General features: G+C 34.7%; 1 protein-coding gene across 2 annotated transcripts in view; it reads left to right on the forward strand.

Moving 5' to 3' along the window:
• The window catches only part of LRPPRC (leucine rich pentatricopeptide repeat containing), a 93,975-nt gene that overhangs the window by 40,265 nt on the left and 37,704 nt on the right, over nt 1–16,006 (forward strand). For both annotated transcript variants that reach the window (XM_061991335.1, XM_061991336.1), the window contains exons 22-25: nt 276–361; nt 1,948–2,152; nt 10,114–10,238; nt 10,858–10,964. In XM_061991335.1, coding sequence (XP_061847319.1) covers nt 276–361; nt 1,948–2,152; nt 10,114–10,238; nt 10,858–10,964 — 523 coding nt within the window. The remainder of the gene's footprint in view (nt 1–275; nt 362–1,947; nt 2,153–10,113; nt 10,239–10,857; nt 10,965–16,006) is intronic.

Consider the following 16,006-nt stretch of genomic DNA (forward strand, 5'->3'; position numbering starts at 1 on the left):
GTAGAAATAACCTATTTTCTGCAATAACTGCCAAATAATTAATTAATTAATATAAAATATAACTTTTGATTTTGAAGAGTGGGAAAGCGTATGGGATAGTATTTTAAAAACGTGTTTTAATAGCACATCTTTCAAAGTATCAGATTTTTCCTTTAATGCTTCTGATAACTGTTAGCTCTCAATGCTGTTACATGGTTTAAAAAAAAATAATCTTTAAGCTGAGTATGCAAAATGTTAACTTCTGTTGATACAATTCTTAATGTTTTAATTTCTAGCTTCCCTAAGAACTCACCTGTTGCTCTTGACACTGGAAAGTACATAGCACTGATAGAAGTCTTAGTAAAGCATGGTAGACAAGAAGGTAATCCATTTACTTTCATTGTGTGTTTCTGCTATATAATAAAGGTATCTTGCCTCAAGAATAAAAATGTGAGTTGATATTAATGGTATATCATGTCCTGAAAAGTGCTTGAACATTTTGCATACAAATTTGCATGTGAATTCAACCAGAGATGCTTGGACAGTGCAGGCCATTAGTTTTAATGGATTGGCAAGCTTGTCATTTACATTTGCACAGCTCAGTGCTTTTTGCATTTCTGCAGCTAGTTTTTATTAGCATTGCTGTTTGGATTGAGTTTGAAGATCATGACTTATGGCACAAATTGCGTATGTGCCTAGACTAATGGCTTTGTTTTTGCTTAAGAAGGTCTGAAGGCTGAACATAAAACCTATAAACATAACCTTCTCATAAGAGCCAAGTACTGAAAAAAATCATGTAACTTTGTATAAAGTATATATTTTCCTGTTAGTATTCTTTTAGGTGTGTGTTTCTGAATTTTAGAGTCACTCTGTCAAAATGCCTGGAAATTTTGACTTCTAATGGGTGTTCTGCAAACTGTCTGTTCTGTATTTCTAGCTGTTTGCATCAATTTAGGTAATACAATTTAATATAATTCTATATTTTACACGGTTTGGTTGATGTTTAAAAGAACTCTAAACTGTCATCAACTTCAAATGATGATTTTGAGTATCTAGTTCTATGATTTTGTAGAAGACTTGACATCATAAAAGACACAGAACGTTATGGCTTTACATAAAAATTTTAAAAGCCGATTTATTTTTTTGTCTTGTAAGATCTTTCTTTGACATTTATCTTTGCCTCTTATTAAGCTTACTGTTAGAAAAAAAATAAACAAAGATGATGTTTTCTGAAGCATAATAAATCAGATCATGACGACCTCTACATTAAAGCAGTTTGAAAAGATTAGCTTGCTTTTAAGAGTGTAAATATCCCTCAGAAAATAAAACAATTCATAAGTGTAGCCAAATGTAAAGTGGTCAAAACATTCTATCTGTGCAATAATTAAGAACATTTTAAAAATGCAGTTATTCCATACACCAAAATGTTTGTTTCTGCCTTACTAATGAAGCTTAATGAACCTAATGTTTTAACATGCAGTCTGTTAGAAAGCTTTCATTGGCTCTCCTTGGCTAATTAGTATCGACACAGCAAACAGGCCCTATCGGTATCAGACCATTAGTCTGGCTGTATATACAGTGTAAACATATCTTTATTATCTGGCCTCGTGACAAGCCATCTGCTGAAGAAACAATGGAGTGATTTAGCAGATGTTAGCATTGAACGATAAAAGCATCCATTTAGTAGAATCTTGCAGCTATAGGGCAGACTGTACAGGGTTATGTGGTGCAGAGTGGGCACAGAGTTCCTATCTATAATTTGTAGTCAAAGTTGCAGCAAAATGATAAAACCATGCTATTGTGGATTTATAATTGTAGTCTCGTTTAGAAATGCAAGTAGTAATTAACTTGAAATCGGCATTATACGCCAGAATTTACATTCCTGCTGGGTTTGAAATGCTGTTTTAATAGCAGTTTGTTTTCCCTACATGAAATTACCTAAGGGTCTTTTGTGTTGTTTCATTGTAGATGCTATTAACATTCTAACGGAGATGAAAGAGAAGGATGTTCCTATCTCAGACAGAACAGTTGCATCTTTTTTCCGCATTCTTAATGCTGCTGCCTTGCGAGGTGAAGTTGAAACGGTGAATCGATTACATGAAACCATTGTGAACCTGGGGTTGGCAGAAACTGCTGTCCTTCATTCCCCTCTGATTACAGTTCACCTTGAAAAGTAAGCTGTGTTTGGGCTCGAAATGAAACAAGTTATGATATGATATTTGTTTTGTGTTATATGTCCTGTGTATGCTATACACAGCTGCACATACATGTTGGAAAATGCTCATGCATGTAGATGTGCACAATGTATGCACATGCAGTAATGAAGTGGTCTAGGAATAGTAGTAAGAAATGAGTGTTTCCTTAAGTTAGGTAAATTCACCAGTTACACATCATGTCATAGTCTCTGGGAACAACAGCAATGTTTTTTATGGACACATCAGAGGTGAACTGGCTATATATTGAAATATGCTTATAAGTTAGTTGGTTCTAAAGTCTGTTTGACAAGATGGTTAATGAGTATATTCTCAGCAACATCCCACACCACTGTTTTACTGTGCCGTCCAGTTTGTCTCAGGTGAATTTTATTGGGTGATTGTTGAACACTGAAATATTTTTAATTCAGATAATTTGATGTTACTGCCAAAAGATAGTTACGTTGCTGAATTTAAAAATCAAAGAAAGTACTGTCTAGTTTGCCTGTTGTGATTTTATTTTATGCCACTCCCATATGTGCTTTTAATACTATTTAATAGAGAAAAGAAAGTTCATGCATCATTTTGGCAGGAAGTGTCTGTAACTCTGTGCGTCATGTTTCCTTGCATGAATTTTCATTAGGAGGTGTAGTTTATTTGAATTCATGTACATATGAACTGTGTAACAATTTTGTGCTAAAACTGAGCCAAGAGTATCTCTTTACTTCCTTTATCATGTTCAAAATACTTTTCTTTTTTCTTATGCAATGTATGTAGTTGCTAGATTTTCATCTTTTACAGCTAGAGTGACTGATCAATTTCTGTTGATTTGGTCCACATATATAAAATGTTCTTGGCTTAAGTAAAATACCTATTTAGTAAGAATTTTCCATAGTATTGTTGAAGTCAGCCTCAAAGATGCATGTTAATGATTCTATTAAAATGTAGAACTTTCCATTTCTTGTATTTCGGGTTTGCAAGATCTGTGTAATTCACCATTCTTGTGAAAACAATGCGACTCTTGGTAGGTGTGTGTACATTCTCTTATAAAAATAATATTTTAGAGTAGTGGTCAACAATTCAGAATATAGCATACGCATTTTCCATCAGCAACTCAGCCTTGGTTCATCACAAGAAAAGGCAGATGTTTATGAAAGTAATTTAAGTGCAATCGTATGTAGCTAATGCATTGGAAAAATATCTAATATGCTTTGCAATGTGTAGTAAGAGCAGCTGCACTTTACATAATTGCTTTATGGTTGTACATGGTGTGGCTTGGGTCCTTTTCACTTGATAAGTAGTATGTGATGATGTAAATAAAGACGTGATCGTGTGTGTATGCTTTGAGGGACAGTAGAGTGTTACTTCCATTAAATTCCACATCCTTTTGGGTTATAAATGTTTGGTAAAACTTCCTAGAAATTCTTATTTTGGGTAATGGGACTTTTGATGAAACTAGATTGTTAAAGGAGAAATTCCAGACTCTGGAATTGTATGGCTACAAGTCAGTGCTGCACAAATGTATAACTTCAATAGATTTCATTGTATATAAATACAACATGAAGTGAGTTCGTTTCCTATGGACTTTTTGCCACCTTGTGAGTGCAGAACCCTGCTTCCTCTCCAGTGTTAGACAGAATGGAGAAGTTTTGTCCACATAATTTGCTTGGAAGGAATAACGGAGTTTTACCTGTTCTTTTTGTATATCTTGGATATACTAAAGGTTTTTGAAAGCTATGAGTGACTGAAATAAGCATTAGTCAGTTGTTTCAGCAGTAGTGCTTACTATTTGCTGTCCTACAGCTCAAGCACTATGCTGAAATGCTGTCATTTAGCTGCAGGTTGTCAGCACGCCTCTGAAATTAGCTCTGGGATATTTCTTCATGCTCCACAGCAGTAGTTGTGCTAGTGTTTTGTGGTTTTAATTTATTTAAAACTTTTGAATTGCCTGTAAAGGAATCTGTGATTTGCTTCTGAAGATTTCGGCAACTGTAGGTGTAAAATGTTTTCATCTACCCCTTTTCTCCCTACCCTATCGTAAATATTCTGAAATTCTTGTGCATTCCTTATGCATGTTACGAGTGACAATTTGCAGCAGAACACGGAAAAGAAAAAACCTATTAAAGATGAACAATATAACTTGACGAAAGCTGACAAAATCTAGTCATCTAATCATCAACATTTTGCATTTCATATTTTGAGAAATACTTCACTTCAGTAACTAGAGAGTTACTGTATGTTTTTACCATGAGTAAATTAAAGGTGAACTTACCCCCCTGCTTTCAATTGTATGATCTTTATTTATGACTCTGAGCAAGTTCTCAAGATGGTAAAATTGTGTTAAAAATTGGGACAGTTGACCTGTGGAGTCTTGGTCTGTGATACAAGGTGATAAACCTGCCTTAGACAGTATCATGCTTAGTTTCTAAAGTCTGCAAGGGTATACGTTTTCTTAAAACACAGCTTACTTTTGAACTGATTCTCCCAATTAGTAATAATTAGAAAAAAAGTTATGTTACTGACACAGTATGAAATTCCTTGGAACTTTAAGGATTGTAATTTTGACTTTTTTTTCTACCGTCAGGGTAACTTGTTTGAGCTACTTTACAAAACTGAAGAAGTTTTTGAAGCTTAACTGCTTATGAGTTATATGATGCTGTAATACCTGTTTGCAGGATGATAAATTTCCAGATACAATAACTGCCGATGATTTTTTCTTCCTGCAATAAAAGTGCACAAGCTAACTTTTGTTTGACTGAAAATAAGTGTACACATCTTGAAAGTGTGCTAGTAACTTTTTTTTTCTGCTATCCTTGAATAATATTAACTCTCAGAAAGGAAGCAAGAAAAAATATCTTTAGGTTGAAATTTATAAATTCCCTGTATCAGAAGTGCTCTAAAGCAGAGGGAAGAAAATTTGCAGGTACAGTATGAAAACATTATGTAACAGACTATGAACAAAGTATTTTCTAGTTTTAAGTCAGTGAACACAGTCGTTAATATCTGTATTTTAAACAGTCAAACTGGACTGTGTCTCTTTAAAAATGGTCAGTGTATTTTAATACACTGGTGTCCAGTTAAGGATTGTGAGCTGGTTTCTGATGGATCTTATATAAAGCCTATATGTTCAGTTTCTTATGTTGCAAATACAGCATGAATCCAGTACCCTGACAATTTTTCCTTCTGTTGTGATCACAGAGTTAAATTCACCTATGATGTTGTTTGAGGTGGTTCTTTAGGACATACAAGTGCTTTTAAATTGACTTTTAAAAATAGACATCTTTTTAAATTAGGTGATATTTTTAGTAATGGGGAGAAATTTATCTGTAGCAGGGAGAGCCTTTTCTCATTATTAGCAGTTTTATTTCAAATATTTATATTAAAACTCTGTACGTATTGCAACGAAATTAGGGATATTTGGCTCTCTTACTCCATTATTGCAATTAGGAATTTAGCATCATCAGTGCCAAAGGACAAAAGTGTCTCGTTTGCCCTATGGGGACAGGACAGTGATAAGATGATTTTTCGTCAAGGATCGTTGGGTCGTAATTAAGTTACATTCATGGCTATTGCTTTTTGAAGGATGATTGGTAAATGACAGGCTTCATGTGCTTGGTACGGACAGTGTTCACTAGGTTTTTTCTCCCTCTGTCAGAAAATCCTGTTGAGTCTGATAATGTAAATGTGGCATTTTATTCTGAACAAAAGAGCAGGGAAATGAGCTATCTTGTCTAATCATTCAGTTGTTTAACACCGACTTCCAGTTTAGACTCAATTGGCTGGAAAGCACTTGACATGTGAAGTTAGTGCTGTTCGGAACGCATGTTTGAGTAAATTTTAAAGTAAGTGACAGCTAAATTGTACCTAGGGAAATTACAAAGCCTTCAACACAGTTAATTTTTTGGGGAGGATTAGTTGTAATTGCAACACCAGTCTCCTTGAAGATTCCTTAGTATAGCAAATGAACAGAAAAACATTTAGCTCTTTCAAGAGCTCGTTCTCTTTTAACAGAATAATTTCTGTAAAGCTGGTTCTACCTTGCTGAATTGACTTCCCTCTACACTAACATCTGCTTCAGATTTGTAGAGAGGGATTTGTTTTACCAGTCTACCCTCCACCCCCACCCCAGAGAGTCCTTTTTTTCTTTTTACCTCTCTAGTGATTTCAGATTTGAGAGCTTTTCAATCAGTAAACCCCTTAGGTAAATTGCCACTTCACTAAAGCTTTATGCATAATGTTGCAGCACTTCATTCCAATTAAAATCAATATTTGGAGTCTTATTTTTATCAGACAGACTCTCTGGTCGGTAAAGTTGTTTATTGCAAGTAAAAGGGTTAGATTTAGTGCTACATTCTTGAATCAAGAGGGGAGTGGCTTGTTGAAACTGAAGAGAGACGTTATATCCATACATGTTATAGCCGGTCCTGCTGCAGAGCATGTTCTGCAAACACTCAGACATCTGAATAATTTTGTCTCTTAAAACAGCTTTATGTGAGTGAAATTGCCCATGCAAATATTTTGGAAGATTTCTTGGATTGTTAGATATCGTGGATTCCATAAGCATCCTAAACAGAAACCAAATCAAACAAAAATCTTAAACCTAGCATCAACTTAGTTGGAAAAATAATGACAGAGAAGGATTCTTTCAGGATTACATAAGGGCTAACTGTAATACAGTTGGTAACTCAGGCTCTTACTGTCATTCAAAACCAATAGTATATTGTCTTTTTCAGACAAGAAGTTTCAATGAGGGGGAAAAATGCACCTAATTTTTAATTGGAAAGAGATATTAGCTGTGAACAGACACTTGTGAGTGACATATAATGTAATATCTAGCCAACTTGAAGTGTGGGACATCTGTGTTCACATTTTAAGTACTGTTTTGTCCACACTGACCCCGGAAATCTGATTTTTCCTTCATGGTTGTATGGGCTTTATTTCTTTTTCGACTTGGTCCATATAAATTAAAAAGCAATTTTTCACCAAGATTTTAATGTAATAGTAAGTAGTAGTAATAGTAAGTATCCTTTCAGAAGATAAAAGAGCGTTGGGCATGCATAAGTTTGTACAGAAAGATTGACAATTTTTTCAAACATATGGCTGGTTTTTAGCTTTAGATTCTTGTCTGAATATCATTTTCACATTTTCTTAAAATGTGGAGAATATTTTTGTGCAGTTGTTTTATTATTGTTTTTAAGTTAATCATAACACATTAAAATGTTGCCTAAACTTCAAATTTAAAGCCCACAGTAAGTTCCTAATTTTCAATTTCATTCATTTTCTAACAGGGTTGTAAAAACTGCTTACAGAAGCAGTTGCTGGTACTAAGTTGGAATTAACTGCAGCTTGTGACAATTAAGAAATACTGCAGGCTGTTGAGTATATCGTGATAAGTACAAGCATAAACTTGATGGTTTGGGGTTTTTTGTTGTAGTAGTAGTGCAAGAAATTAGTTTGTAGTGGCTGGACTTCTATTCACATTATCGTTTTATAGTTGGTTGTTGCTAGTTTTCTAACATATCTGTTTTATAAGCCCCATTCTCTAGTAAACTGTGTGTGGCTGGTTGGTTGCTCGAACACACCTGAACAAATATATCAGATTTCAATAGATTCAAAACAAATGTCTAGTAAATTAGTGTGCAGATACTGACCTCCCTAAATGCAGAATTATTCAGGGGCCTTTGAGCAGTAAGTACCAGTAACAAGTACAGTATTTCCATTCTTGTTATCTCAGTTCTATGCCGACATTTTTTGTCTGTGTATACAGTGTTAATGCCTTCAGAAATATACATTTAGAGACTAGAAAATTGTTAAAGTTCCTGTTTGAATGACATTCCAATTATTCATTCATTTATTGATAGCTTTGACCTAAAAACAGTCACTTTAATCCTTTAGGAATTCAGACGAAGCACTACTATGGCTGTTGGAGCATCAATCTGCAAAGCTAGATTTATCGCTGCAAACTTTAATTTGAATCTATAAATGTTGTTGTGCCTCTTCAGAAATTGAGTAGCTTTCTGTAAAACTGTTATTTTTAGGATGTTAACTGAACTTGCATCTAAGGCAGGAGAAAAATAGTGATTATATAAAGCTTTAGATCTGTCTATGGAAACTACCATAGTATTTCTCTTTTATGACAGTAATCTAGCCTGCAACATCTACTCGCAGTTTTGAAATTAACCTGTAATTTAGTCTTCACCCCAAATGACAAAAATTCAAATGACTCCATGGGGTGCCAGAAGATGCACTGTAAACAAGGCTCGGTAAGGGGGATAAGGTAGAAATCCATCATCTTGGGTTCATTTTCAGAATGCCAGTATTACTGAACAAAATTAATTCTTCTGGGTTTTAAACTTGAAATGTGTAAAATATTAACCTAATAAAGATAGTAGTGGTATATAGTAGTCTGGGTAGTTAATTATTTGAAAAAGTAAAATTTGTGCTACCCAAGAATTGCAATGGGAGGAGAGGACACCTGAATTGGACTTGCTTTAACAGTAATATCTTAACTTGTTAAGGTTCAGTTCATCAATAATGAAATTGTTTCAGGAACGCAAAATCATTATTTCAAGTTGGTTTTATTATGGCCTTCAGCTGCTGTTAAGTGATCCTTTTATTTCAACTTATTACAAGTTTTTTTTTTTCCTTGCCTACTTCCACCACCCTTTATTTAATAATTTGCAATTAAAATGGAGTCTTACTGACTGCTTGGTTACTTAGCACATTTTGTGCATGGTGTCTTGGTTAATTTCAATTTCAGTTGAAATCTTCTTCCAAGAATAACTTGTAACGTTGTTTATCAGCGTTTCCATGGTTGTCTTCTGTTGCTTTGGATTTCATTGTTTTGTATTTGGTTGTAATACCTTGAAAAAGGATCTGCAGGAGATAATTTAGTTCTGTGTTTAGTTTCAGTTCGGTATGTTGTTATTTTAAGTTCCAGATGTGATTGAAGCTTTTCAGTTTTACAGTTCAACTATGTGTAACTCTGAGGTTGTTGTGTATGTAGGGAAAAATTCATCAAAGGACGATGATAACAAAAATGGAAATATTGTACTTGTTAGTGGCACTTAGTGCTCAGAGACTACAGAACAGGAAGTCACCATCTTATGCACTAGCCACAGATATATATATACTAGTGCCATGGCTGTGTATGGCATGGATAGGCCAACAAAAAGTACATTTTGGTACCTTTCTGCATTGTTGGATTAATTTCCAAAATTACATTTCTGTTGCAGAAAATGTAGGTTGGATTCAGACCTTTGTATAGAATGGAAAAATGTTAGTACTTCAATTATGACAAAATGGAAATCAACAAATTATTTATGGCTAGTCTGTTAAGATGTAAAACAAGTATAAAGCCATCCAAAGAGAGATGGTTATCTAAGTTGATTCTGGAGATCTATGCTGAAATAGAAATGCTGTGGAAAAATTTTGAAGAGCTTAAAAATTGTAAATATCTGTTCTGAGACATTTGCAGGTAGTATAATGTGAACTATATAACTTACTAGGAAGAAAAATAGAATTCCTTAATACAAACTGAAGTTTCCATAGAATTGGAATTTTGTCTTAGTACTACATAGCAGAACTTAAGAATTCTACATAAAAGGAAATGCATCTAATGATGAAGAGCTTTTGCACCTTTGGTTAGTTTGTAGTGGACAGTGATTACACAATCAAAAATTACAGAACCAAGAAGTTTAAGCATAAATCTGTAGTTCTGTTTTAATTTCTGTGGCTGTCAGACATACGTGATGTTTGTAGGAAAACTTCACCTGTTATATGAAAGTAATTATAACATATTTGGGGGAAAAAACAATACAATCTTGGATTATAGACGGCTGAATAAATTTTCCCTGAAATTTGTGAGACTTAAATGGGTTCAGCATGCATTACTCCAACTTGGAATATTTGTTTTTATTCTTGTTTTGTTTCACTCCACAAGGGATGACATGCCTGCAGCTCTGGAAGCTTTGATCAACTGTTATAAGAAATATGGTAAAATTCTTCAGCTTCATAACATCTACTGCAGACTTGTGGAAAAAGGCGATGCTGATCTTCTACAAAAGGGTTAGTTGCACGTAGTCAAATGCTGTCTGGTTATATAGAGGGTTTTCTGGAGATTTTTCTTCCAGGATTTGTGTATCATTTCTTTCAACTGAAAAAAAAATGTTGCATCCTTATGTATGTGATTTGAAAGCACTTAAGATTGAAAATTTATATTAATGTTAAATGGGGAAGAATCCTGATGTTTGAGTAATACAACACTGAGCTTTCAAAGATTAGTGCTAATACTTGTAGCTATATATATTACTATGAAGAAACAATTTAGTAGTAATACAACACAGTAGTAGACAACACATCTGTCTTTCAGATAGTTGTGTAGTAAAGAAATCCTGTATCGTTCCTCTCTCCGAGTAGAGAGTAGCAATATGTAATGTATTGTCTGTCTGGTTTATTTAGCGTAATTCAAAATATAATGCAGATAAACACAAAAACATTTAAAATGTACTCAACCAGAAATCTTTAACTGTGTAGCATGTTGAAATTATTGTGTATCTTTACAAATTTATCTCCTTAGAGTTTATTCTTGGAGATGCTTGGAAAACACAAGATTAAGAATATATGATGTGTGTATTAAAAAGCTTCAATATAAGTAGCAAATTAATGAGATTTATTCTCTCTTTAGTTTCAGATTTTATAAGCAGAGAATATGGTGACATGATGGCTCTTTACGATCTCTTCTTCGCCTTCTTGCAAACAGGAAAATACAAAGAGGCCAGGAAGGTCATTGAGGTGGGAATTTAACTGTAGTACTCTAATCGTGTAGCTATTTAGACTCTTAATTAGAAACATTTAAAGTTTTTAACCTTCAATTAGACTTGTTCTGATTCATGTTAATAGAATTCAATCCCAATAATAATAAAAAAATCTCGGCCAGCTTTATTTTGTATAATTACAATTCAGAAGAGAGACAGTCTTGTTGCATATTGAAATTGTTTCCTCACTTCAAGTTCACTATTATATATCAAAATGATATTTGCATATTAAATATCGGATTGTGGAACAATTAAATTAAACTGGCATTCCTGGGTGTAAAGTTGCTAATCCTCTTTCCGAAGGAATTCTTTGTTCTTAAAAGCACTGGAATTTAATTTGCTGCAGACCATGCTCAGATTTATTTGTAATGCTTGTCTACAAGTTAATCAGCCAAACAAGCGCTGTCTGCTACTGTTTGGCATTTAATTTAGCATTTCTTCTCTCTCTCTTTTTCAGTATAGTAAGCAGCTTATAGGAAGTGGTAGGTGACAAACTTGCTCCATTTAGGATTAGTATATTTTATCTAGACTTGATTGAAATTGTGCTTACTGAAATTGATAAGTCAAAGGGGCAGCTGCAGAGTCTGCCCAGATTGTGATTATTTTTCTTCGTAACACAGTTTTATGTTTTCAAACTGCTGCATAAGTTTCCCAGTTAATGTATGGGAGCAGGCATCTTGCAGAACAAGTACTACTTTGTCTTCATCATTTTTTTGTTACGTGCTTGCTCAACTCTAACATAATTTTTTTAATGTTTCTGTTTCTAAGACAAAGTATGCTATTTTCCTAATTTCCCCTAGAAAATTTGAAATACCGGTTACCCCTATTTCAATTATCTAATAGAATTCTTACATTTCAGAAATCTTAAGAGCTGCTTGTCTCTGTGTATTGGAACAATACTGCCCTGCTGTAAACTGTTGAGTTCTTTGTAAAACAATTAAAGTATATAGGAGGTAAAAGGAGGAAATCTCAAATTTGGAAGTAAAATTAAAGCTAAATGACTAAAACTGGTACTTGATTAATAGCTGTTTCCTTGTTACTGGCTAACTTCTCAAAACTTGTGTTGGTGGCTACAATTCAGTAGTCATGAATAGGCCAGTAGCCCAGGTTGTTGGGGCTTTGAAACTTATGTCATTTTCTTAGTAGCTGCCAAATTATCTCAGCAAATATTCAGTATTTCGTGATTGATCATAAATTATTAGCATAAATAAATATGAACATCTGATATCTGGAGGCTAGATGGAAGCTTTCCTGTTTGTTTGGGTTTTTTTTAATGCTATTTAAAGTAAGCTTTCTTGCCTGAATTCCATGAAGTATATATTAGACCTTTGTATATGTTGAGAAAATGGGGGTTTAAATTCTGGAATTCCTAAAAGCGTAGGAATTTTGCTAGAAATAGTATGCATGTATTTTACCAGTGAATGAGGTGGGATAAAATGAATAGTATATGGTATGTTATGTTTTAAACATGCTTTTATTATGTAGCTATGTTTTGTCAAAGAATGTTTTTTTCCACAAGGGGAAGAAGAATCTTAAGATGGATATTTTGATGAAGAAAGTAGCCTTTATCATTTTAAACTGTAAACAAGTTACTATTTGCTTTTCTTGGTTTGTTGGGAAGTTGAAGCCTTAATCAGTATAACATGGAAGATGCAGTACAAGGTGTAGGTATATCCTTTTCTCTGGGCAAGTGTTTTTTGCATCTAAGTTACTTCTCTTGTTAGTCCTCTCAGGTGTTTTTTTCTATTTTCCTTTCTTGTGAAATACTAGTTAGTGAAGGTGAACGTTGGTGCCGCTTTCTCATTTTTGATGCCTTTGTATATTACACATAGATTACCTTTCAGTACATACTTTCATCATGTATTGCTGATTATGGTGGTCATTTAGTGTTATAATTTGTTTTGAGAATGTCTATGGAGTTAAAGAGTATCTAAAAGGGCAGTAATGAACCTGGAAAACTTCCTTAGAAGCTAAGGAAGTGAAGACCATGGAGAAAATGATTGTTGGATGTTATTCATTGGAGACCACTGCTTGTGCTTTCTCTTAGATTTTTAGAAATCAGAGGTGCACTATATATGCATATGTGAAACTTAGTGACAGCTCCTGCTTTGAAAAGCTTGAAACTCAAAGCCCGGGGTATAAGAAAATAACTCTTAAAACTAAGTCTTTGGCAAAATACAACTGAGTAACTACAGTGGGAAAGGAAAAGGGTAAGATTTGAGGGAGACCATAAAAATTAGGTCAGAGTTACATATGTATATTATCTTGTCACAACTGTGTTATGCATGCATATGTATAAGCTTGTATTGTGGGATATTGTCCTAGCAAGGAAGATTAACACTCTGGGAGTATCTGCTTGCTGGAAGGACAGCAAGACTGCTAAGCAGAGGATGATAGCATAAAAGACAATGAAAGGTGAATAGAAAGGAGATGAGTCAATGCATTTGATCGATACTAGAACAAGTAAACTGAAACATGTTGGTTGACAGCTGGCTGAACATGAGCGAGCAGTGTGCCCAGGTGGCCAAGAAGGCCAAGGGCATCCTGGCCTGGATCAGGAACAATGGTGTCAGCAGGAGGAGGGAGGTGATCATTACCCTGTACTGGGCTGTGGTGAGGCTGCACCTTGAATACTGTGTCCAGTTTTGAGCCCCTCTTTAGAAGAAGGAGATTGAGGTGCTGGAGAGAATCCAGAGGCGCAGGCTACCAAGCTAGGAAAAGATTTGGAGCACATTTCATATGAGGAAAAGCTGAGGGATCTGGAGGTGTTTACAGCTTGGAGAAAAGAAGGCTCAGGGGAGACTTTATCCCTCTCTGCAACTACCTGAAAGGAAGATGTAGCAAGGCAGGGTTTGGTCTGTTCTAGCTATTAACAAGCAATAGAACACGAGGAAATGGCCTCAAGTTGCGCCAAGGGAAGTTCAGGCTGGATATGAAGGAGCAATTTCTTTACTGGAAGTATTGTCAGGCATTGGAACATTCTGCCCAGGGAGAGGGTGGGGTCACCATCCCTGGAGGTGTTTAAGAGACAGTTCGATGTTGTACTTAGGGAAATGGTCTAGTAATTGATAATGGCTGGGACAAAGGCTGGACTCAATGATCTTAAAGATCTCTTCCAGATGAAATTATTCTATGATACTTTGGTGGTGTGAGTCTCTTTGGAAGCAATGCTAAGTGGAAGAAAAGCTGTGATTTAGAAGTGTATGTGAGGGAATGCAGCTAAGTTGCTTCATGGAGCTTGATTGATAAACCTTGCAATGATTGATAAGCTTGCAATGTTGCTAGACTGCCTTGTTAAGCTTTTTGAAGTCTGTTCACATTTGTTCAGTGCCAGATAGCTAGAGAAGAAAGCCTCTCTTGAAGACAATACCTCTAAAAGAGATGGCCTTGACTACTCTGTAAAGTTAAAGTTTATTTTTTTCTAGTTCTGTCTGGAGATTCCTGAGCCCTTGAAGTTACACTGGTAGGTGAACGTGTCAGTTAATGCTTTTTTGCATTCTGCTGTGAACAAGGTCTACCACTGGTTGCTGTAGTACATCAGAGCATAGAATTGTGAATTAGTCTTCAGTTCTTAATTTCACCTCAAATGATAAGTTAGCTGTTGTTCTGAGTCCTTCAAAGGTGATAATGTCAAGTTGTCACATCACTTTTCTTGATCACATACTAGCTCAAATCTAGTTCTAGATACTTAGGATTTTTTCTCTTACTTGGGATTTTAATTCTTTTTTCCCTTCAAGTTTTTTTTCATAAACAAAAAAGCAAGAAAATTAAGTCAATATATTTTTACATAAATTAAACTCTGTTAAAACTGATGTAGGCTAAAAGAAAAGGAAATTTATTTTCAGCAAATAGGATTAGGGAAATTACTACCCCTAGATAAATATTTTCTTGTCTTCTAAAATGTTGTCTTATTTTGAAAATAACTAATCACATTTTCTTATGGAGAGAAAGTTCGTATGTTAATTCTTCATATGTTTTTCTCCAGAGCTTCAGGTAGTAGATCACAGTCTGTAAAAGTACTTGGTCTAATATTCTTTTAAGTCTGATGTGTAAGTAGTAAGAGAATTTTTTAGAGCTTAGTTCCCAGGTCTCTCCAATCCACAGCTTCTTATGAAATCTCTTACATTGACTCAGTTGTTGGCTGCCACTTTGTTAACAAAGAGTTCATAGAGTTGATGGTTGAGAGCTGGACTGATGTGAAAGTTATCGAGGAGAGTGGGAATGAAAAAGGGAATGTTATGTGACTTTGGAGGAATCTACTTCTTCCCCACTTCACCTGTTACTCTGTTATTTTGTTTGCATGCTGCATGGAGGTTTCAAGATTTCACTACCTAAAGTAGTTAGAATATAGTTGTCTGTCATTTCATTCCAATTGTAATTATTTGATATCTCTGAATTTTGCATTGAGATCTTGTACTTGCAGCTGTTCTTCTGGAGTGATATTTCTAGACTTACCCCTTTTCCTTCACTTATTAGTCATGCTGAGTGCAAGTATGAAAATACTCTCTGTACCTATATAGTTAAGGTACATGTCCAGCTTGGCTCTCTCTGATAGAGTTACAAGACTTACATGTTGTACTGTTACAGTCCTGCAGCTGAAGTTCAAGCAAGCCCTTCTATAAATCTGCTTGGACCATCTTTTCATGAAGTAGAAACAAACACTTTACCAGGTTTTAAACTGATGTTAAGTCCTTTTCGGCACTGTATTGATAAATTCATTACATTTTAAACTATATGTGTGTATATATAAAATTGAAGAGCAAAATATTTCTGTTAATAAAACATAACAAGCCTCAGATTTAAGAAAACATATCAGGTCACTGGCATTTTTTGATGGGAGCTTATGGACTCTGATAGGAACCAGGAGTTGGTAGAGATTGAAATCTTCCTACATAAATCACATCAGCTATTAAATTAAAATTATTCTTTCACTGAAAGAGTAAAAGCTCTTATTTCTGCTATGTTTGTAGTTTTACTGGAAAGAGAAGCTAAGAGAGGATTAAATTATTTGGGATATAG

Source organism: Colius striatus, chromosome 2 (genome assembly GCF_028858725.1).
Source record: "Colius striatus isolate bColStr4 chromosome 2, bColStr4.1.hap1, whole genome shotgun sequence".
NCBI classification, from domain to species: domain Eukaryota; kingdom Metazoa; phylum Chordata; class Aves; order Coliiformes; family Coliidae; genus Colius; species Colius striatus.